Source organism: Excalfactoria chinensis, chromosome Z (genome assembly GCF_039878825.1).
Source record: "Excalfactoria chinensis isolate bCotChi1 chromosome Z, bCotChi1.hap2, whole genome shotgun sequence".
Taxonomy (NCBI): Eukaryota; Metazoa; Chordata; class Aves; order Galliformes; family Phasianidae; genus Excalfactoria; species Excalfactoria chinensis.
In genome coordinates, this window is record NC_092857.1 from 42,230,173 (window position 1) to 42,253,768 (window position 23,596).

Genomic DNA, 23,596 nt, shown 5'->3' on the forward strand with positions numbered 1-23,596 from the left:
AAATATTCATTTTCCGGTTCTATTGAAAATCACTTTCAAAGGATATTTGGTTTTCAGAGGATATTCGGTTTCTTGGTTTACAGAACAGAACAACTGAATCACATACTCACTTCTTCTGTGTGAGGTCCAGACCACTGTTGACTACTCCCTCCACCTTGACATTTTTCTGTCCACAGATATTTCCATAACTGTCATATCCTGAAAGCAGTCTTGCAGCTGCTCCTGTAGCTATTGTAAAGCCACAGATAAATCCCTGTGGGGAGAAAAATCCACAATAGTAATATTCTGTTGGGCAGCTAGGAAAATGTAGTTTAATTCATTTGTTTATAAGCAAAGTTTCTTTAAAAATTCTTTGAGATCAAAGAAGAAAAGACAAGGACAATTCACAGAGAACTACTGTGCAATTATAAAACAAAATGCAAGGCCAAAAGAGGGCTCATATCTAGTACAGCACATTATCCAAGCAGAATTAAGAATCTCATAGGTGTTCTTTTTTGAGATTCATAATATCCTCATCAAGCAGTGCATGAAGCAGAAGAGAGAACAAAGGCACACACTGAATAAGAGCTACAAAAAAGAGCTACAACAAAGAGCTGCCATTATCAATGGTTAGTATCTGTTTTACAAGATCTCAGACAGACCTGCTTTTCTTGCATTCTGGTTTGTTTCTCCTTCAAATTAAGCACTGTCAATGATAAGCTAAAATGAAGAGGCCTATCTGACCTAAATTCATTTTGAAAAAATCTTTTTGCTCTAAATCAAAAGAAAAAAGTGGCCAGGTGAAAGCCACAACTGCTCCACAGACTAGGTTCAAATGCAGGAAAAAAAAAAAAAAAAAAAAGATATGGTGCAAGAGAATGCAAAATGACTCACAGGGCAAAATGTCAAGCATTCAATGTCAGGCAGACCTTGCTGTGCATTTTCAGAACTCTTACACTAGCAAAACTAGCATCAAGGCAGCAATGTTGTGAACAGGATACTGTTTTGAAAAACATCACCAGTTTTCTAGCAATGCCCTTGGAAGGGAGAAGTGAACCATATGCTTGTCCCACTATCACTAATGATGAGGCAAGCTATGACTTGAGGAACCAGTTAACACAAATGCATGGAGCAACAGGATCATGACATGCTGATGACAGGTAATGAAGTCAGCATTGAATACTTAAAATATGGGTGGGTTCAAAGGTCTGAAGATGTAAGACAGAGATCCTCTATGATGGACAGGCTATCACTGTAGAGAAACCTCAGACAGCAAGCTGTTCATTGTCCTTCTCTTGCCAGTGCACTAATGCACTTACAGATTTAAAAGTGAGAACAAGGGCAAAGCCAGGAAAAGGCTATCATCGCAAGTAATAATTAAAGCTGATTTCCAACACTGAATCTCAATTTACAGGATCTCTTTATACCACATGATGGCCTTACGATCATGCATTTTACATTCCAAAGCACTTAGCTTCTTGGATGGTTCAAAAACTTTTCCCCAGACATAGGTAAGAAAAATAATGTAATTCCTTCTCAACTGATCTAAACTAAGACAATGCAAGGATGATTTTCCAGCCTATCATGGTACTTGACTGTTCAACTGAACTCTCCGACAGAACACCAACTAGCAGGATTTGAACAACTGAGTAATTGCTCTTTGTAATGTATTCCTTAGACAAGAAAATCTGGGACGCTAACCCACAGCAAACTAATTTAAGACCAGTGGAGCAGGTGGGTACAGAATGAGTAACCAGATATCATCAACACCACAGGCAGGAGAAAAACAACCACAACTAAAGCTGTTCATTTCATGAAATAGAATGCTTTTAAAGCTTTTAAGATATTAATATCTCACAGTGATAACATAATGTATATAGTTTAATGAAAACATAGTCATCCTTGCATTTCAAGCAGTCAACAACAAACACTTCGGGAAAATAAAAAGAAGTCTTTTGGTGGATTAAGAATTCCAAAGACTTGAGACTAAGGAACTACAGAAAGGAAAGCTGATAGCTTTCAGAAATTCCACACTCCTAAATGCTATGGCGCACAGTGCAGCTATTCAAAATGTTGACAGATATTCTGTGTTTAGGAAGGAAGAGTACATAGATCCATAAAACAACACAAGATACAAAAAAAAAATCAGAGCACTATAAAAACTGGAGTTCCAGGAGGTAAGCTGCAGCAGAAACTGGAACAAAAAAATGAATTCTGAATCCTAACAAATCCTTCCAACTGTGTACAGCACCCATTTCTGTTATACTGCTGATAATTCAAATGCCAGTATATTCTGGCCTTACTTGTTAAGTTACTGGATGCAGAGTTTAAAACTTCCTTCAAATAATGAAAACTCTTTGGCTGCATAACAATCATAAAATCCTTTGATTTTTACTCACCATCCCTATGCAGAAGAGGATGAACAAGAGCAGCCATGGTACATCTGTACAGCTGTGGTCCTCCAGAGGCTTCCATTCTCGTTTGGAGCTCTTACATGAGAAAAGAGACACGGGGTTAACGTTTGTTTATAATGTTAAACATTAATAGATAACAAGTCAGAAAATGATAGCATGGGGTATGAACATACAGCAGGAGTTATCTTTCAACTCTTAAATACCAATGGCCAGAACAATGGAGAGTAAGACTTGTGAAAGGCACTTTAAATAAATAAATAAATCTTCGCTGGCAGCTAGATCAACAAAGAATAATTCACCCAGAAAAAAAATGAGTTATGCAGGAATTCACAGGTACTTGTCCAATAAACAGGTTTTTTCTACTTTTTTTTTTTTTTTTTTTTATTAACTAGAAAGAAGCTAAGGCACAGAATGTCTTCTATTGTAGACTTCCACATCTACCTTGCACTATTTTGCATTAAAGATTAAACTTTTAAAAAACTCATGCATTTAAAAACACTGCAGGAAGGTTTAACAAGTACAGTACATGTACAACAGATGCATTAAACTGGTATTGAAGAAACACTTGTCTACTTGCACAGAAGCAGCTAAACACAACATTTAAGGAAAGAAATCTCTAGTCAGTATTGCTCAGGTGCCAGAAAGGAAAGTCTTGTACTGAAATGTCAAAACAATGATGCTGAATGCTATTTATTATGCTGCAAATCATAAACAGGTATTTCTAAGCAATTCCAACTGTTTGCTACTCATGAGATAAAATTTCACAGGTGTGAATACACCACTAAAATACAGTCTTTTGGCTGTCTAGTCAAAAAATTCAAGAAAAGAACAATTTTTCATGTAAAGAACACTAGCTGTTGCAGGAAAAAAAAAAAAAAAAAAAAAAAGACCATACTAGAATGTCGTTATTATAGTGACAATATTAATTACAGCAGCTACTTTTAAAAACAGACTGTTTTAGATAGTGTGCAATCTTATAATTAATTCCAAAATAAGTACTGTTCATACATTTTTATGAAGATCTAAAAAAACACTCTCACTGTTTTCATACCTGGGGAAGGAGATTGAGATATGAGCATAAAGAACAGCTCTCTTCAGAAACAGAATCAAAGCAGATAGTCTGCCTAAGTTTTAGATTACTTTTTGCACTCAAGACTCCAAAGCATCTCCAAGACTTACTTGACAGGGTAGAAAATGTCAGTATTGAATTAAAATAAACACTGTTGACATTACATCCAACCATTCTATTTTCAGCATCTACTTTTGCAGAGTTTTATATAAAAAAGAAGGAAGGAAGAGGGGGGAAGGAAGAGGGGGGAAGGAAGAGGGGGGAAGGAAGAGGGGGGAAGGAAGAGGGGGGAAGGAAGAGGGGGGAAGGAAGAGGGGGGAAGGAAGAGGGGGGAAGGAAGAGGGGGGAAGGAAGAGGGGGGAAGGAAGAGGGGGGAAGGAAGAGGGGGGAAGGAAGAGGGGGGAAGGAAGAGGGGGGAAGGAAGAGGGGGGAAGGAAGAGGGGGGAAGGAAGAGGGGGGAAGGAAGAGGGGGGAAGGAAGAGGGGGGAAGGAAGAGGGAGGGAGGAGGAGGGAGGGAGGGAGGGAGGGAGGGAGGGAGGAAGGAAGGAAGGGAGGAAGGGAGGAAGGGAGGAAGGGAGGAAGGGAGGAAGGGAGGAAGGGAGGAAGGGAGGAAGGGAGGAAGGGAGGAAGGGAGGAAGGGAGGAAGGGAGGAAGGAAGGAAGGAAGGAAGGAAGGAAGGAAGGAAGGAAGGAAGGAAGGAAGGAAGGAAGGAAGGAAGGAAGGAAGGAAGGAAGGAAGGAAGGAAGGAAGGAAGGAAGGAAGGAAGGAAGGAAGGAAGGAAGGAAGGAAGGAAGGAAGGAAGGAAGGAAGGAAGGAAGGAAGGAAGGAAGGAAGGAAGGAAGGAAGTAACCTTTGCAATGTTAGTAAGATGTGTTTTGCTATTCACGTATCTGGATGGACACCCTACAGCAGATAATGCCATCTGAAAACAAAAACTGCTTTACAACGTAAAAGAAATCCTGCACGCGCCATGTATCAAAATGCATCCCTTCTGAATAGCTCAGCTTTTCACCAGGAAATTCCACCCTATTTTTGCCACCTCACATTAAGGAAACTGCAGTGGCATACATGTGTTTATGTTTTTAATTTGTGCTCTACGCATTCACTCATCAGTCAAAAATCTTGCTATTTTACTCAACAACCACTTCTGAGAGGCACTAAAAGGTCACATCATTCATCCGACTACACTCATTCAACAAAACTGCCTTCTGATCCTGGCAAGCTCACACTTTGAACTAACACACCATTCAAACTTAACATTTGCAGTAAGATTGTGACATTTATATTGTTTCAATTAACATAAATGAACTGCACAAAATATGTAAAGCTTTGTGCTTAGCATTCCTAAGTCTGCTTCCAAGAACCCTTGATATTTGAAAGTCTTACTTCTATTTACATGAAACAAAGAAAAATTTCAGCTACAGCTGCACCTTAAGAGTAATCTGCCCTTGAGAAGAGGCAGCAGTTAGATGGATAGGGTGGCGTGGGTTTTTTTTATTATTATTTTTTATCCTCTGTACCATCTGCAAACAAAATCTTCTAATAGGATTTTTAAAAGCCACGGGACATCCTCTGAAATAGCTCCAGCAAATATTCAGCTTGTCTGACCAGTCACAGTTACAGTAAGCAACCCATTTCACTTACAAAAGTGGACTGCAATTCGTGTTTCAAAAAGACAGGTTGAAAAGCCATGGCTTAACAGGTATATAGAAAGTTATAAAGAAGAATTCAGTCTACATCAATAGTTTTAACTAGGCTCAAAAATACAGCTATTATAGGGAGGGAAAAAAAAGTAAAAAAAAAAAAAAAAAAAAAAAAAGTTAGGGAAGGTATTTTAAACAAAAAGTGCCTCTGGAAACAATTAAAAATACACTACTTATCAACTGGCAATTTAACCACTCAGTAAACTAATACAGTATGAAATTATGTGTCTTTAGGATAATGTCTCTCTAATTCAGGGCTTGCTACAATCCAAGCTGGCTGCCAGTATCTGTTTGCTGTTTTCTTCTCAGCTGCTTCCACGTACTCATGATTTCCACTCAAACATCTTCCTTGACTTTACAACCCTTAATCATTGTCTTTGCGTCTACACCTCCCTACTCACTATTCCCTGTGCAGACTGCACACTTAAACTTCTGTTCAGATACCAACTTCCGTTCTTCTTATGTGAGCCTGTGCTCAACATAAGCTCTAACAAGCGTTGATTGTTCTGCAGCCCGGAAACCACACTTTGTTTCCATAAGTCAGCAGTTCTACTCATTTCCACCTTTCCTCAAGACATTAAAATTCCTCAACATTTGACAAGACAGGAAATTCAAATAAAAGAGAGGAAAACAATATATATAGTCTTTAAATATAGCTTTAATAATTTATACTATGCTACCTGTGGATCCTCTATGACTAATAAGGCACGGGACTACCTGCACACTACTACAGAACCAGAAGTGCTGTCAGACAAAACGGACCACAGGCAACAGAATGGTCTGCAAGTAAAAACATCAGGTTGGGAATGTTTTCCTGTCCTCAACAGCTCTTCAGTCCTGATTTTAACAGTTTAAGAGTTATTTGCTTAAGAATCCAAACAAGTGTTCAGAGGTTAGTGCACAAACAGTCTGAAGAATGGCTATCAAACTCAACAGTTCCCAAAGACAAATGAGAATGTGAGAAACACAAGCCAACAACTTAGGCCCAGGCAAGGATTTTAGTGAACAGTGTTATATTTCACTATTGCAACAGCAGGCGTTCTGGAAGCAGGAGTGCCTGATGTAAGAAAAAACCAGGTCTTATAAGAGCCTCCTAGTTCTTTATGCTGAGTCCCACCTCTGCTGCCAGGTTCATATTCTTCACACGCACATCCTCTGGGTAGTTGACAAAGTCCACCTCTCTGTTTCTCCAAGCAAACAGAATCCACAAGATAGTTGCCAAGCTAGTATCTCCCCTCCACAGATATGCTCAATAACTTGGTTTCTTCTTGTGCAGTTCTGGGCATAGACATAGGGCTCCTAGCCTTCACTTTGGGTAGCCCACCTTCCCCCCAGGGAGGTGAGTACACAAAAATTAACAGGCCAGCCAGACTCTCCACTTATCTCTCAAGAGCGCGCATACTCTGTTATTTAACCGCAGATGAAAATCTGTCTTTTATCAGAGGTTCTGAGGCATGTCCCTCCAGAATAACATTCTATTACTTACACTAAAACAATACATTCTCTCCCACAAGAACTGCTGGGTTTAAGACAATTTTAGAAAGACATCTTTTTTCCAAACCTAGAAAGCTGCGTGCCTTAAGGTGGGCTTATGCTGGAGAGGCATGGGAAGAATTTCAAGTTTTTCAGTTACAATTCAGAGCTACATCGTTGCAAGTAAGCAAGTGTTCATATGCAAATACAAAATAAAAGAGACCATTTTCTTGGTATTCCTTCTATTCAATTACTTCAAAACATATTCAGACTCCTCTCCCAGCTTCTTCTTTCCCTGACATTTCCAAAGAATACCTTTACAGGACTGAGCAGCGGGAGAAATCCGAATATAGATTCCTCCTGCATATGTTAATATAATTCTTCACAGTTATCAGCACAGCACAAAAACAGTGGTTACTACTTTCATTATAACTGATGTATTTACTGCAGGGCATCACTCTTGTTGGGCAGCTGAGTGCTTATGAGCATATTTTCAAGTAAGTGCACAAAAGAAGTAAAAAATGAGGCATGTCAGACAAGTATTAAAGATACAAGAAATTACAGAGAACACACAGAACGGTGAAAGCAACCTCATAAAAGCCACAGGACAATGACTGCCCTGACACAGTCTGAAGAAAAAAGAAGTAAAACAAACAAACAAACACAAATGATAACTGGATGATGGAAATCAGGTATCAAGGACTTTCTTTAAACACACAGCATCTCCTGCAATGTGAAAAGTGGGAGAAATATGACTGAAGTAAGACACCAAGTAAAGAATACGCGCAGTATTACACGCATATGTAGACATATAAAACAAACATATATATATATATATATATATATGCATGTATGCTTGTGTATGTAAACGCACATATAATCAAGCTGTGCTTAAGCAGCAAAGATGTGAATAAGATCAGGATAATCACAGAATTTGCCATCAACAGAGGATGTTGCAACCTGGGAGAAAGGCAGCAGAAAAATTCTAAAATATCGTTGTGATCAGACCACAAGTCACAGGAAGATGATGATGAAGCCATTACTGAGGTAATCCAGTGACTAACTGTTCTGAAAAACATCCACTGTTCTTAGTTCAGGTCAGTAAGGACAAAACAAGGAAAGAGACACCACATATTTCAGTCCAAAACGAAGCTTAGAGAAGATCCAGGATGAAGTGAGTACTCCATCAAAATCCCATAGGAAGATACAGCAGTCATGATGTAGGGCAGTCTTTCAAATTACTAGCCAAATTCCAGAATTCCAGGAATAACATAGTGATCAGAAAGCCATGCAAAGACAATATTTTAAAGCAATGCCCATAGTCAGCAAAGTGAGGGGTATCAGTTATGTGAACTAAGCCAATCTGAATCAAGAGAAGGCTTCCAAGACGAGGTTTCTCAGAGCTCCTGTTCAATATCATGCCAAACTGTCTGTTACCTGTATTTGTAAATAATGATAGATAAAACAGTGACCTGAAATCCTTGTGCTTCAGCATTTTATTCTGTTCTACTCAAAGCCAAAATACCGGAAAATTAGACAAAAAATCTGAAATAACTTTTAATATAATAATATTTTTATAATATATTTTATAATAATATAATAATTTTTAAGATACACAATTTTTGACATTCCTTTTATGAAGGCAATCAATTATTTTCTTTTATTTTTTTCTTACCTTCAAACCAGTTCTAACAAGACACGAACATGCCGCAAAATACCTGGTTAACCATTTGCAGTCAGTGAGAATAAGCTTTCACATTTTCTAGACTAGAAATTGACATTTCTTTTTCTATTCCATGCAGAATAAAAGACAAGGCATTTTGGCTCTAGAGGGATATTTCTGAACAATCAGGTCTACATTTAAAAAGGATTTAAAGGTGCATTCTCGGGGACTTGAGCAGTTGGCCCAATCCACTTTTTAGGAGTTCCTTCTATGCTTTAATAAGATGACTTTTCAGACCACCAAGTGGTTTCACTGCTCTGCTGGAAGTTTTGCTGAGCCACCATAAAGCCAGCCACACTGATGCACAACTCGTGTACAAAGGCTTCACTGCTGCTTTCACCATTAAACTCAGTACCTGACCTTTCCTTAAAGTCAGTCTAAGATCGCAAACTAAACCTATCCCGGTACTTTCCTTTAACAAACACACTGCACTTCTTAGGCCTCATCCCCTAATGTTTAGTTGCCCTGTCTATCCAACCCACCTTCCAAGTTTTGAATATCTCAGTTACCACAGCAACAGCACACTCTTCAAAAAGATTTCCTCCCTAAGAGCACGTTGACATCAAATCAGAAAATTTAATACAATCTGAGATTTTACTTCCACAGAACAGTTGTTAGGCTGATGAAGCAAATGCTGGCACTCATAAATATCTGAATTTGAGTCTGTTACTCAAAACAGTGTCTCTCGCTACTCATTTCAGAGGGACAGTCTTCTATTCAGTTTTGAGAAGAGAATTAAAAAAAAAAATAAGGAAAATAAAATAATTAGCTCTTCAAGGCATGGTCAACTTTTATTTCCCTCCAACTTCCCACATGATACAATCAGATCTTTCTGCCTCTAAAATAGCGGCAGTTATAACTACTGTGCTTCAAGCAGTACAAACATTTCCTTGTTCTGTCCCCCACTTTTTTTTTTTTTTTTTATCCTTCTTAAGTTTTCTGGTATCTAAGAATAAATCAGCTCTTGCTACTGCCCTTTTTTCTGCAGAAACAGTTTGACCTCAGTCTTTCATTAACTCACAGGAATGTAACAGCTTTGAATTAACTGGCAATGCTGAATTAGCTATCAGTGCCAAGCTGGCTGAAGCTGGGTCAACAATTTCAAGAGTTATTTGGGGGAGAACAAGTATTGTTCTGAAGGAATTAAATGTGGGTAATTTGTGCTAAAGCCTTTTCTTTTAAAACACAAATAACCATCTGTTTAGATCACTGCAAAAGGATCATATAAATGAACTTTTCAAATATCTATAATTAATTTAGTCTCCTTATTGCATTGCAGAGTCACTGTAGCAAAAAACAGAATATTCACTTTCCAGTCCTTTACAGTTTGTTTCAGTCATACTAAGAGGGTATTGAAATTTTGGACTGCAGGTATTTCAGGTTGTTTTTCTTCCACTCTAAATGAAAGGATAGCTTTCATTGTACATTTATGGATCCTCAGGGACATTATTAGTGATGTGGCAGTCTAAGATCACTTGTTACAAAACCTAACCCAAGAGCGATATCGATCTAACCACAACCCCTTTGAATTCTCTGTTTTTTTTATCACTTTGCTTTAACATCTAGATTCAGAGTATGCGCAACTGCAGCAGACTGCAGGAGAGTAAGTAGAAATAAGAGCTGCTGGAAGCTGCACTTGTATTTGTAAATGAAGGAATTCAGAAATGGTTATGTAGCAGATTATTTACACAGAACACAAACAGCCACAGCACGCACAAAGCAGTAATATGTAGCACATGGAGGCGAAAATGACACTCATCCTGACCAGGTCCTTTTGTGGGAAACAACCATTGTGTCCTGTAGAGCTCTCTCATGAAAGAAGATTTCAACCATTTCTCAGTTTATCTGAATTGCACAATGGGCATTTGTACAGTCATTCTACACCTACAGTACAAGTTTAGTGCTCATGAATATCTGAGTCAGGCAATACCTCACACAGCAAAAAATGGCACCTGAGGAAACTGAGCCCACTCCTGAGTTCTCTTCCAGAACACCACATCAAACTGCTTGCTACCAAACACACATCATGTACACAAGCTGCCCAGCAAGCTATTTTTCAAACATGCCCATACTGCCAGAAATAAATAAATAAATAAATAAATAAAAGTTCTTGAAACATTTGTCAGTGTTTCCTAACTACCAGGCAAGGAGCATTTCTTGGATCTGTATCATTTTATTTATGAGCTAAATAACAGGCCTATTCATATGCTGGCCTTTACCATGAAGCAAGCTGCGTGGAAAAATACAGATCACAACCTGAACAGGCATCCAGTCCATGAGAAAGGGCAGCTGTCAGCTTGGAAACACTAGAAAACTGTCTCTGGTTTCTTCACACTAATGCAAAGAACTTGTTTGTGAGAAACTGCTCTGTAGCTGTAAGTATCCTTGTTTTCTGTGAACTACCTTGCTTATCCTGATACATGACAGACACTTTGCTCTCTTCTGCTGTTATATACATCTGGCCACATTATCAAGGAGTCCTGTAGTCGTCTTGCTGGCTGCCACAGGTAACTGCTAGGGGAAACCTGAGGGAAGACACTCCACTGACCAGCTTCCCCCAGTAACTCTAGCACCTCTCTATTCAACTTATGAATATTGACTTGCTTCTGTGTACTTTCTTTGGGACTGGCAAACCTTTTGCAGAAGCACTGGTGCCTCTGAATGCAACCTATAAAAAAGGGGAAACAAAAAAAATATGTTTTTTACTGCAAGAATGTAATTCTCTGGCTTACCAGACAGAACAGCACTTTTCTGTCTGAAGTACAGCATACCTTTCTACACTGTTCAGCTTCTTAGAGAAAGAACTAGCAATAACTGTACATTGTCCTGACAAAATTTTTTTCACTTCTCTGTACAGATCCTGATCCTTGAAATGAAGTGGATGAGATGAGTCCTGATCTCATTAATAGCTCAGGATATTTCTAGATTACTCTACCTTGGAGGCTCAGCCCCTTTTATCTTTTGACTCCATGAGTGTTGGCCTTTCAAATGGCACTTACTTTGGCAAGGTGGGGGTTGTACTCTACTCATGGTAACCAGCAAAAGCATGAAAAAGAATGGCACCAAGTTGTTCCAGGGGAAGTTCAGGTTGGGGCAGGCCATCCAGTCACTGCCCCTGGAGGTATTCAATAAACATGGGGATGTGGTACTACAGAAGACGGTTTAGTGGGCTACACTGTTGGTAGGTGAATGGTTGGACTAGACGATCTTTGAGGTCTCTTCCAGCTTTCATGATTCTGTGACTTACATTTTGAACGCAAAGTGGTTAAAACATACATGATATCAATTACAGGTGCAGACAAAGTGCATCCCTCTTATAAATATCAATGAGTCAGACATTACTTCATGAAAAGGAGAGGATTTGTCTGCATATACAGCCAATCTAATAGATAATAACTGATTTGAGCAAGTATGTAAAACATAAGAATATGAAATTAAGATCTAGCAAATTGCTTCACATTTTCAAAGAAAAGCATTATTCAACTTGTAACCTGTTAAAATAGAGCACAAAGGGACTCCTACTGAGAGGGAGTAAAAAGATATGCCCATTTTCTAAAGCCTTCACACATTACAAACAGAGCCTAGAGCCTCTGACAATATGAAGGCTGATGCAAGCTATCTCTAGGGAGAATTAAGTCTGATTATTTTAGGCTCTTCTATTACTCAGAAGATTGGATGATTCCGTTCCTAAAAAATAAAAACACTCAGCTCTTTGCACATAAAGCATCTGAGAGGAAGGACTATCTCAAGTGAACTAGCTCTCTACATAAAATTTTCATGTAGATGAAAAAGTGTTGCCAAAGTAAAGTCCTGAAGTGTTAAATTTGTCTGCAACGCATGGCTTCATCAACTGCAGAAACATTAATATGGTTCAAATGTCCAACATTACCTGCTGATTTCCTGAGCATGACTTAAAATTGTTCAGATAAAATACCCAACAGTAGAGAAGTGCAGGCCACGCAACAGCCAAACATGGATTCTGACAATTCCCTCAGGTTCACGTTACAACTGATTTATTATGCAGCAATTTACTGTTACTCCTCCATTATTTGAGTAGGTACAGAAAACCCAGACTCTAGTGATCAGTATGAGTTCTCCTGAAAGGAGGAATCATAGAATCACAGAAATCACCAAGGTAGGAAAAGACCTCTAAGATCATCCAGTTCAACCACCCATCTATCATCACAATTTCCTACTAAACTGTGTCCCTCAGTACACCTAAACGATGCTGTTGCAATAAAAACACCTCCATACTCTACTCTTCTCTACTCTCACACAAATTAATTCTCAGTAGTAATCTTGATACAGTCTCACACCACAACCTTGCCTGAAAATTGGAAAGACAGGGATTTGACAGTCTTACTATTCAGCAGATAAATACTTGGTTCGATGGCTGCAGCCAGTGGACTGTGGTCAGTGGCTCTACAACCAGTTGGAAGCCAGTGATGTGTTCCCCAAGGAACAAGACTTAGTGGTCCTGGCATACAAAAAGCTGGACATGAGCCACCAATGTGCTCCTGCAGTCTGGAAGGCCAACAGTATGGGCCTATGGGTATAGAGCGGTGGCACCATGGATAGGGAGGAGATTGTCCCTCTCTGCTCTGTTCTCTTCTTGTAAGGCCTCAGATGGAGTACTGTGTCCAGGCATGGGGCCCCCAGCACAAAGAAGAAGCAAAGCTGTTGGAGTAGGTCCAGAAGAGAGTCACAAATTGATGAGAGGGCTGGCGCACCCCTGGCTAGGGTTATCAAATAGGTTAGATATTAGGAGGACATCCTCTACCCAAGCAGCAAGGCCCTGGCACAGCTGCCCAGAGAAGCTGTGTGTGTCCCATCCCTGGCGACTCTGTAGGCCCTGTTGGCTGGGATCCTGAGCAGGCTCAGCTGGGGGGTTGCAGCCCTTCCCACAGCACAGGGTTGGAACTGGATGAGCTTTGTGCTTCCTTCCAGCCTAAATCTTTCTTTGGTTCTAGACTTGGTCTGATCTATCCTTGAGGGAGAGCAGTTGGGCTCCTATTACAAAAAGCCTGCCAATACAGCTTCTCCAGGCAGGCAGAGACTTGGAAATGCCCATATTTACAAACATAACCACAAGTGGTAGTCATATCTAAAAAGAAATGAAAACAGAATGCACCGTTATCTGCCAGTGCCCTCCGAAATGATACCATTCTCTGCATAGTAAGCCAACCCAAACACCTCTGGGCTACTCCAAAAGGAACTGTGTTACAAAATATGCCAGTTATGGTGGTGTTTGATGTCCATTTCTGTGGTATGTCTACAACAATTTTATTCATTTTTCAAGACAGTGTGAAGCAAATGCTAGCTGAACTTCTGGGACCTGCACCCACATTTGCCTAATGGCACCAGATCAGCAAACATTATCCAAAGCCTTATCCCCAGAAAAGATGTTCAGAGATCTGACTAGAAAAAGGAAGAGGTTTCTGGTAGTTTAATACTACTGCAAAGTTACGCACTAAAAGGTAATGAACTTACACTGTACTTGTTTGATTGAGCACTTCCACACCTGCTATTTCATTAATATTCTCATGCCACACAATATTTACAAGTTTTCAACATAATGCAAATGAAAACAAAAGCACATGAGACAGTGCTTAGAATATTACTGATGGTGTAGTACAAAGATGTTTAAACTGAAAATTCATACTTTGAGACTTCATTTATGAATCTGACTTACACTGCACAGTATTTCATATCACACTCGTTTTCAGCCAACTCATATTTAAACCTGCTTCTAAAACTCCCTTGGTGACATCACTTCCATCACAGTCTACAACTTAAATATTTATCTTGCAATATAACACAGCTGTTTCAAAAAGAGCTGACACAATCTGCACACCTGCTGATATTTTAGATTTCAGAAATATGGCCATCTAGAGACAAAAACTCAGTTTTTAAATCCCAAAGCATTTTGTTCTTGTTTCTTCTCTTCAAGAAAAATAGTGAAGTACATATTTGAAAGCAGCAGTAAGTCAGGACATTTCAAAAATATCACAGTAATATTTTTCAGGTAATTAAAATACACACTTCAGTGCATATTTGGTATTTCCATGGGGCTTTATGATCAATAAAAAGTAATTACGCCAAAAGAGAAAGTTCATTTTAAAGATATTTCACACCGCGTTAGTTCATCCACATGCATTTTTTTTTTATTTGTCCATTGACCTATTGAATAGATTCTCAGATTTTACTCTTGAGACTGCAAGTATCAAACTGTTATCTATTTTTTAAAACTTTGGAATAGTAAAACATTGTACAACTACAGCATGTGCTTAGCTTCCAAATAAGTTAGCTTTGTCACAGCATGGCATCAGCAGAAGAAACCCTCAGCAGAACCTCCAAATGTGTGGTCTCCATGGGAAAGTAAGGACATTCCAAAGAAAATGCTGCCCCTGTTTCTCTGAACTCACTCTCTGTTGTAAGCAATTTGCTCTAAAAGAACTTTTTCTCCTTTCTAAAGCATCTGAAGCTGTAATTGAAGACCAAATTCAACACAACTCTTTTAAGAGTTCATGACCTGTTTTTTGTTGTTGTTGTTTAAATTATTATTACAGTATTTACAATCCCTGCAGAAGAGCTTATAGAATCACAGAATCACCAAAGTTGGAAAAGACCTAAAAGATCATCCAGCCAACTGATCACCTATTACCAATAGCTCCCACTAAACCATGTCCCTCAACACAACATCCAGTTGTTCCATGAACACCCCCAGGGTCGTTGACTGCACCACCTCCCTGGGCAGTCCATTCCAGTGACTGACCACCCTTTCTCAGAAGTAATACTTCCTAACACCAGCCTGAATCTCCCCTGCCGCAGCTTGAAACCATTCCCTCTGGTCCTATCACTAATGACTCGAGGGAAGAGGCTGACCCCCAGCTCACTACAACCTCCCTTCAGGAATATATATATAGAGAGAGCAATGAGGTCTCCCCTGAGCCTCCTTTTCTCCAGGCTGAACAATCCCAGCTCCTTCAGCCTCTCCTCATATGGCCTGTGACCCCTCACCAGCTTTGTTACCCTGCTTTGAACACACTCCAGGGGCTCAATGTCTTTCTTGCAGTGAGGAGCCCAAAACTGGACAGAGTACTCAAGATGCAGCCTCACCAGTGCCGAGTATAGGGGGACAATCACCTCTCAGCTCCCGCTGGCAACACTGTTTCTGATGCAAGCCAGGATGCCGTTGGCCTTCCCGGCCACTCCAGCACACTGTCGGCTGGTGTTCAGGTGTTCAGCCAAGCACCAATCAATACCCCCAGGTCCATTTCCTCTCCACAGTCTTCCAGCCACTCCACCCCAAGCCTGTAGCTTCATACCTTTTGAATGCAAAGACCTACTTGACAAAGAGGTCTGCAAGCTTAGAGAGTCATACTGGCATGTGCTAACACAAATAGTCCTGTAACAAAAAATTGTGACTCTACGCTAAACACAAGCAACTAACTCTTGCATATACACATTAGTCACCTAGATTATTCTGTATCATGACATACGAAAGCAGAAAGAGAGCTACAACAGAAACTGTGAATCCATTAGAAATATTCAACCATACTTAAAAGGTCATCATCAGCACAGATTGTAGAAAAACACTGAGCTTACATACATTCTTCAGTAAAAAACCCTGACTTACAGGTTCCAGAACAGGATTGAAACCCACAGGATTACAATAAGAGGGCAGCCTGAGGACTGCCCCCAGTGACTGAGGACATCTAAAGCGCATTAGACTAATAAGAACCAACATTAAGAAGGCTCTACTTCATATATGGAAAAAAAGAGTGGAAGGAGAATAAAAAGGCAAATAATGCGTCAGGTATTTTCTTCATCACATAAACACACTTCCTCGTATGTAAGCAATTATTTTGCAGTTTTCATAGCAAACTAGGGGGAGCCTGATAAGGAATTCCCAAGTTCTAACAATTCCAGCCTTGTGCAAAACACTTTAATGAGTTTCCTGTTTAGTTTCTACAGATCTAAAAATAATATTTGGACTTCTCTTTCTCAGTCAAATAATTCATCCGGAGAGCAGCAACAGTGGCTTCATAAATAAATAAATAAATAAATAAATAAAAATCCAGGCCAGAGTTCATATGTGCTGTAAACAGCTGCTTAATTACATCATATTTATTAAGAGAGGATGCCATGCATAAGTCACCACATTCCCTTTGTCATTATGCTCCACTTCATTCCAGTGGTATTACTGGCTCAAACCGCTACAGCTAGAAACTATCATTTTAAACATATGTCAGAACGTCAACTTTCATACTTGGTGCAGGCATCTCCTATTCTTGCAGAACATTGCATGGTGGGTGTTAGTAAAACAAGAGAAAATAAATTAAAGAACGGTGAAGACGGACTTGAAAGTGGAAGACTCTGAATATAAACTCTTATTTCTTCTTCAAACATTCTTCAATCTGTTTTTAAACAACTGTACAGTTTTATTCCCCATTACAAATACTTATGTAAACCAGTTTTTAAAAAGGGACAGAGATGTGGCCCAAGGATAAGAGGCTATTAAATGCAATGAAATTCATTCACTTCCTGAACCTGTTAAAGTGACTAGAAAGCCTATTCACCAACATAAACTTGCTCCCTGCAATTTATGCATAAACAAACTCTCCAAATAGTTTCATCAAATATAGGTACAAATTTGCAATCAGTTCAGCCAGTGGGTAGAAGTAATCTGACAACACTTTGCTTCACTGGCTTTTAGAAGCAAACTGTAGGATTTACACAACTGCCCATATTCTTTAAGTGAAAAAGATCCAAACACAAAAATTAAACAGCTTCTGTGAAGTTGATTCATCAGTTCCAATTTTCACAAGCGAAACAACTGAAGTTCAAATGAACAATAATTATAATTAGCCTGAAGGAGAAAAATGCACGCAAAGTTAATGAAAAGCTCCCTTCAGAACTAAGAGCATCAAGACATTGAGAACTTCACCCACATAACCGCAAACACTGCCAATCAGGAAAAGCAAGTACTCAGTGGCATGATCCTGAATACACCCCTTATGACTACCAACCTGAAAGTTTGACAGCTGACAGCAATCCAGATGCCAGTTAAACTACCATAAGCTTTTAACTTAGCATTCACTATTAACATAGTCAGATAATTACTCTTTCCTGAAATCGTTCTCTCTTTACGGAAAAATTATCTTGTAATGTTGTAACATTCTACACTTGCTCTTAATCCAAGTGTTCAGCTTCAAAAGTGCTAAAAAAATTAAAGCCAGTCAGAGTTATCAATCTAACAAAGGAAATAATGCACTACTTACAAGTTTTAAGATCTGACATAACTTAAAGACAGTCTACACTTCAGAAGCAGCTAGATCTCTGCAAAAAACTCAATGGATTTGAAAAGGAGTATTTACAAGTAGCTCTGTAGTTAAAGTATTTCCTTCTATGAAAAGATCAAAAGGAATCATCTGCACAGGTTGTGCAGCTGCTTGTGACAGCATTTGTAGAATGTATACCCAAATGCTTCACGGGGAGAGAATGGAGTTCACAGACCAGAAATACAGGAGAAAACAAAACAGTAAACAGCTCCATGAGATGCCTGACTGAAAAGCACTGTTTCTGAATCCTACTTGTATGCTTCATCATTCATTCTTTATCTGCTTGCCAGAGGCTTCATCTAGAGCCAAGGTGCTGAGAAAGAAAATAAATGCTGTAACAGCTGGAAGAATTCACATCTCATTCTAGTTTTAACCATAAACACTGTTAACCAGTTCTTTTTCTTCCACAATCATCCTCATTAGCACAATGAAGCAGGCATGGTTTGATGCCCCTTTTATTTAGAAATCTGACAGCCAAGAACCTCTAGCAATTGAAGCTGATGTGCGATGAATGACATATGTTGACCATAAGAGCTCACAAGAGACTTACGTTTCACCAGAACTATGAAAATATTTTAAAAGCTATGAATTCCGAATTTATTCTTTGATGCTTTGACCTTTGTGAAGGTTAATGGATGATGTGTCTTCTCCTTTTATAATGGAATGTTCTCCTGGTCTTGCAAAAAACAAGTCCACTACTAAAACACATGCTCTATTTAGCCCACTCATCCCTACAGTTTCCAGCAAGGTCTGAAGTTAAGTCTGTGAGAATTAACACATACATACATACATACATACATACACACACACTGAGTTATTTTCCTGGCCAAGCACAAACACTGAGGCCCCAGTAAGTTGATCTGATCCTACAACAGAATGCCAAACCACGTACCCATTAACTACACTCAGACTCTTCAGTATATCCGCAGATGACCAGGAAAGGAGAAAGAATATTGGAGCTAATCCAAGAAAAAGCAGTTTAAGAAAATACACTTTGTCTCACAGCTTGTACCCTTTCACAAACCCCAAAATTCTGTATCCCCATATACAGCAATGCAAACTTTGCTATAAACCAGACTGCTGGAGCAATCAGAATTAAACTGTAATGAAAGTTTGCTTGCCTACACAAACAAAACACACAAAACCAAAAACAACAACAAACAAAACAATCCGCCACCACCTGTATGGATTACTTCAGTCAAACAGCTCTACAGCAGAGACTGTCAGTTATGATAAGACAGAAGTGATGAACTCTTACAGTAACTCCTGCAAATTCAATTTATCATGGACTAGTACAATGAGAAAGAAAACATCACTGAGGAATAATGGAAAGAACAGAGAGTGTTGCTACACAACCGCAAAGTCTTTTTTTTTTTTAAATATATGAAACCAAATGTTTGATGAGGAACTTGACTATTCTATCTACCCAGAGCTTCAGCACTACTAAAATTCAGAAAGCTCGCTTCCAAAGGATACGAACAACAGAATGTAATGAGGGAAAAAAAATATTAAAATATTGTCAAAGTTTCTTGCGCAGCAGATCTATGATGAAAGAGATGCACTCAGACAGAAGCACCTTGGAAAACTAGTGATGAAAACACAGTGAGGGAGGACCTAGCTGAAACAGCATGAAGGTACTGACAATGCAACAGCACTGCAAGGCAACAGATACATAAAAGTGGGACTTTTTTCCACCCTTTACACGATTTTTATCTCAAATAAGTCACTGCACCTCTGCCTTACAACCACAATTCAAAGAAACTGAAGCATTAAGAGGATCCAAATCAATTAATAGTACACAGTTGGAAAGTGTAGCTGACATTACATAAGGTTTGGTCAAAAGGCTCACAGTTCAAAATGAAAAGAGCCAAGTAAACACAAAAATTTACAGCAAAGTACACACAAGTACAGAATAGCATGAGCACCTAAAGAACCAGAGACCACGACAGCCATAACAGTGAGAAGGAACAACAAGAGCTTCAGCTGTGGCAATAAAGAGCAAATGCAGATCAGAAAAGACTGTATATCAGAAGTGAAAGAACATTGTTGATGCACGGAAGACTGATTTAAAGAGGAAAAAAAGCCCAAAGTTTTCCAGATTGAAGCACCTCAACAGTTAAGATGGCACTGCACCAACAGCAAACGGTGACTGTACCAGGAAGAAAGCCTGGTATGGTTCTGCCAAGTTTAAGCTGACGTCACTCTTCACAGTTCAAATTTGAAAAAAAAAAATGGTTAAAATAGGAGAAAGTTAATGAAACGGGGAAAAACAACTATCAAAAGGAAGTAAAAGTGTAGACAGTGGAAGGGAAAAGGAAATAACAGCCAGAGAGTGGGCAAAAGAGTAACAACAGGAGGGTAAGGAAGCAGGGGAAACCTTGCCGCTTGGCCAGGAGCGTGCAGAGAGCTTAATGAGGCAAATTTCAGCCAAGTACATAAAAAATACTGGAAGAGCTTGGTATGAAGGAAGAGGAGAGAATGTCCCACAATTTAGATTTTGATTTCCTGTTCCAGGAGTTTGGAAAAGAAGAAATGCAGACTGAAACTGACAGTCAGTTCTACAAATGGAGGAAAGTAACTCAGTAAGATCTGGGAGGGAATAAGATGCCCAGAAAAAGGTAAAAAACAAACAAACAAAAAAAAAGAAACCAAACCCAGACATTTGGAGATAAAACAGAATGTATGGGACTTTAGGATTAGGCTAAGCAAAGAAAGGCAGGAAAAGCAGACAACAAACATGGGGATCCATCACTGAAAGTAGTAGGCTCAGTGCAGAGAAAAGGTAAACATGTCAATTTGAATCAGATTTTTTGCAGGGATAGGGCAGAACCTTTAGATTCTGTAGGGAAAGAGAAACAGGAAAAAGCCTAGGGCAGCACTCCTAACAGCCTGCAAAGCAAAGGAACCAGGAAATGCACTGAGGAGGGAAAAAAAAAAAGCAATAGAACATGAAATAAGACGTAGGGAAAAGTCACTAAAGAAATGTGTCTGGTTCAACAGCCAGTCACAGGTAGATGCAGTAACATAAATGAGATGAGGAGGTGGCAGTCGTGAGAAGGGACTTGGAGATGCAGAACTAGACAAGAAAATGGCTGGCAAAGCCAAAATACAAGTAATCGCCTCTCTCAAAAGCAAGAATGAGGATTAGCAGATGAGGATCAAACAAGCTGGGGAGCTAGAGAATAAACTTAAGGAGAAATGAACTTGATAAAGTCATAAGGAATGAGGATGAGGAGTCATGATAAGAAAGACTGTCAAAGCCTAAGATGAAGCTGAACAGGGAGAAACAAGATGTGAGGCAACACGAAGGAACATCTGATGGAACCGTGCTCAAGGAAAGCTTTGGAGGAAATAAGGGAGGGGAAGGCATAAAGGCAGGGGTAGAGGAAGCCAACATCTACTGCTAATGAAAGAGATGACAGACGATAGGCTGTAAACGCAGAGCTGCACTGTTGGTAGAAAGGTTTTTGCAAACAATATGCCAGACAAAACTGTTGCTGATAAAATATTCAACAACTAGCCTTTGATTCGGGTTTCCTGAGGAGATGCACAATTGCTCTTGGTTAGGGAATTAAATAATCAACCATTCTCTGTAGCTCAGTTACGTAGATGGGATGCTAAGCTCAATTACCGTGCCACATCTTGCCACACACAAGGAAAGCAAATGAGAGTTTCAGCAGCATATCATCTGTATCATGAGATCTATCACGGAAAGGCAAATTTCATAATAAATAAATAAAATTGGTTACTTGGAATCTGTGAACTTAAAACATCCAATCTTCTGTTTCTTCCTGCTGTTGGTCTAACACAACCCACAAACAAGCCTGCTTTTTCTTTTAAGAGAACATAAATGGAACAAGCAATTCAAATTCTCAAGGAACACCTAGGAGTGGGGTATGAAACACTTATAAAAACAGATTTTGATACAGATCACAGAAAATAAGGTTGGAAAGGACTTCAAAACATCACTTCAAAACATCTGCCTTGCTCAGTGCTCAAAGTCCGTATCAGCCTCGCCTAAGCCACTCCTGGCAGATGTTTATCCAGCACAGTTTCAGCAGACTTCAAACCACAGACTCCCTGGCAGCAGCCTGCTGCAGTAGCCTCATGATCTGAACACCTCCTCTAGCATTCGTGGAAAACAACGTTCTCTACAACTCCAGACCATTTCCCCACGTTCCACACAAAGCTCGCTGCCTTCCTCTTTGCAGCAAAATTTGTCATATGGAAGGGATGTTGCTCCCTACTGCAACTGGACAGCTCTCTGCAGCGCTTTGCGTGGGAAGGACAGAATCCTTATTATTAAAAAAATAAAATAAAATAAAAATAGTAATAAAAAAGAACACTAACTGAACGGCTGACTTAAAAAAACTCATCTCTGTGATGAGTCATCCGGGACGGCAGAGATGGACTTTCCTACAGAAGCAGCCTGCTAGAAGCTGGATCCGGCCACCGCAACCCAAGGGAGCCAACATTTACGGGCGGGCAGGCGCGGCACTGTCGCGGCGTTAGTCACGATCCACAGCCTCGGGAAGGAGGCCGAGCAAACAGCGTGAAGTTCCGGGGGGAGCAAGGCCACACGAGTGGAGGGACCGGGCAAAGGAGAGGGAGAGCGGTTCGGGGGTGGGGGAGGCGAGCCGAGGACAGCCCCAGGCACCGGGAAGGGCAGCGGGAGCAGCCGGGCCCAGAGCGGGGCAGGGCAGGGGGCAAGGGCTGGGCGAGGACGGGAGGGGCCCCGGGGGAAAAGGGCACACGGCGTGCGGCGGGGAGCCACCAAGGCGGAGCTGCGGGGCCGGAGACGCGGGGGAGCGGCGGAGGGGCAGAGCAGGGCGCGGGGCGCTCACCTGCGCGGCGGAGCTGCAGCAGCCCATGGCGTCCGTGCGTCCCCACCCCGGCGGTGCCCGCTAGGCGCTGGGCATCCACCCGCCGCGACGGCCCGCCCCGGGGCGGTGGCGGCGGCGACGGGCGAGGCGGCGCGGGGCAGTGCCGGGCCCTGTCAAGAGAGCTCAGCTCCGTCAGCGGCTCCGCCACGGCTCCCCCGCAGCCTCCCCGGCGGCGGCGGCCGCGGTCGAGGGGCGGGGCCTGGCGGCGGGGCGGGGCTTGAGGGCGGGGCGAGCTGCGAGGGCGGGGCCAGGGCACTGCAGCGCTGGGGGTACCTGCGACACCGGCCGGCACCGCCTCCGCTTCCGCCCCGCCCCGCGCGGCGGGTCGCTTCCGTTGGCGCAATCTCTTTTGCCCGTTCGCCTTGTTGCCTAGGCGACAGCGGGACGGCGGCAGGGTTGGAGCGGGTCCAGGGCGCCCTCCCTTCTCTGACTGGCTCCCAAGCGGGGTGGCAGCGCGGGATGCCCCGCGGCAGGCCGGATGGCGTGGGAGCTGCAGATAGGCTCTCTGAGAGCCGAGGGAGGTCCCTGCGCGGCCCCGCGGTGTGTCTGCTCCCTGTTGGGAGGCACTGTGAGAAGCGCGCGGGCCTGTGCCTTGAAATGCCTTCAGTGCAGTTTATCCCGTTCGGCAGCTCTTATTTTAGTCGCAGCTGTGTGTCCAGTCACGTGACATGGTGGCCTGGGGTGATTGTGGATGAGGTGCCCGTATCCCTGCATTAGGGGTTGATTGCCGTATATTTTTGTGGCTGGCTTGGGCAAGTTTTGCAACCTTCCCAGAGACAGACTCAAGGATTGCTATTTTGAGGTGTCTGCCTCAGTGGCTGCACAGAAGTTGCTTTGTGTTGCTCATCAGCTACGTCAGGGTGGTATCTGGTGTGTGCACAGCGTAGAAGTTCAGGCTCCAAGTGTAGGCAGGACCACATTGGTATAGCAGTCATCAGAAACAGATGCCTCAGAGCCTCTGAGCTCACTAATGGTGAGGCTGCATCTCGTAGCCACTAATAGCAGCAA

The 23,596-nt window shown here is 41.2% G+C and overlaps 1 protein-coding gene across 3 annotated transcripts in view; it reads right to left on the minus strand.

Moving 5' to 3' along the window:
• SLC44A1 (solute carrier family 44 member 1) overlaps positions 1 to 22,806 on the minus strand; it is a 71,947-nt gene extending 49,141 nt beyond the window's left edge. The window contains exons 1-3 of one of the 3 annotated variants that reach the window (XM_072359112.1): positions 22,550 to 22,804; positions 2,379 to 2,468; positions 111 to 253 (exon numbers count right to left, since the gene is read on the minus strand). In XM_072359112.1, coding sequence (XP_072215213.1) covers positions 111 to 253; positions 2,379 to 2,468; positions 22,550 to 22,576 — 260 coding nt within the window. In that variant the 5' untranslated portion in view covers positions 22,577 to 22,804. Of the gene's footprint in view, positions 1 to 110; positions 254 to 2,378; positions 2,469 to 22,549 lie in introns of all 3 variants that reach the window. The other 2 variants (XM_072359111.1, XM_072359110.1) reach the window with 2 other exon arrangements.
• Positions 22,807 to 23,596: the final 790 nt, after the last annotated feature.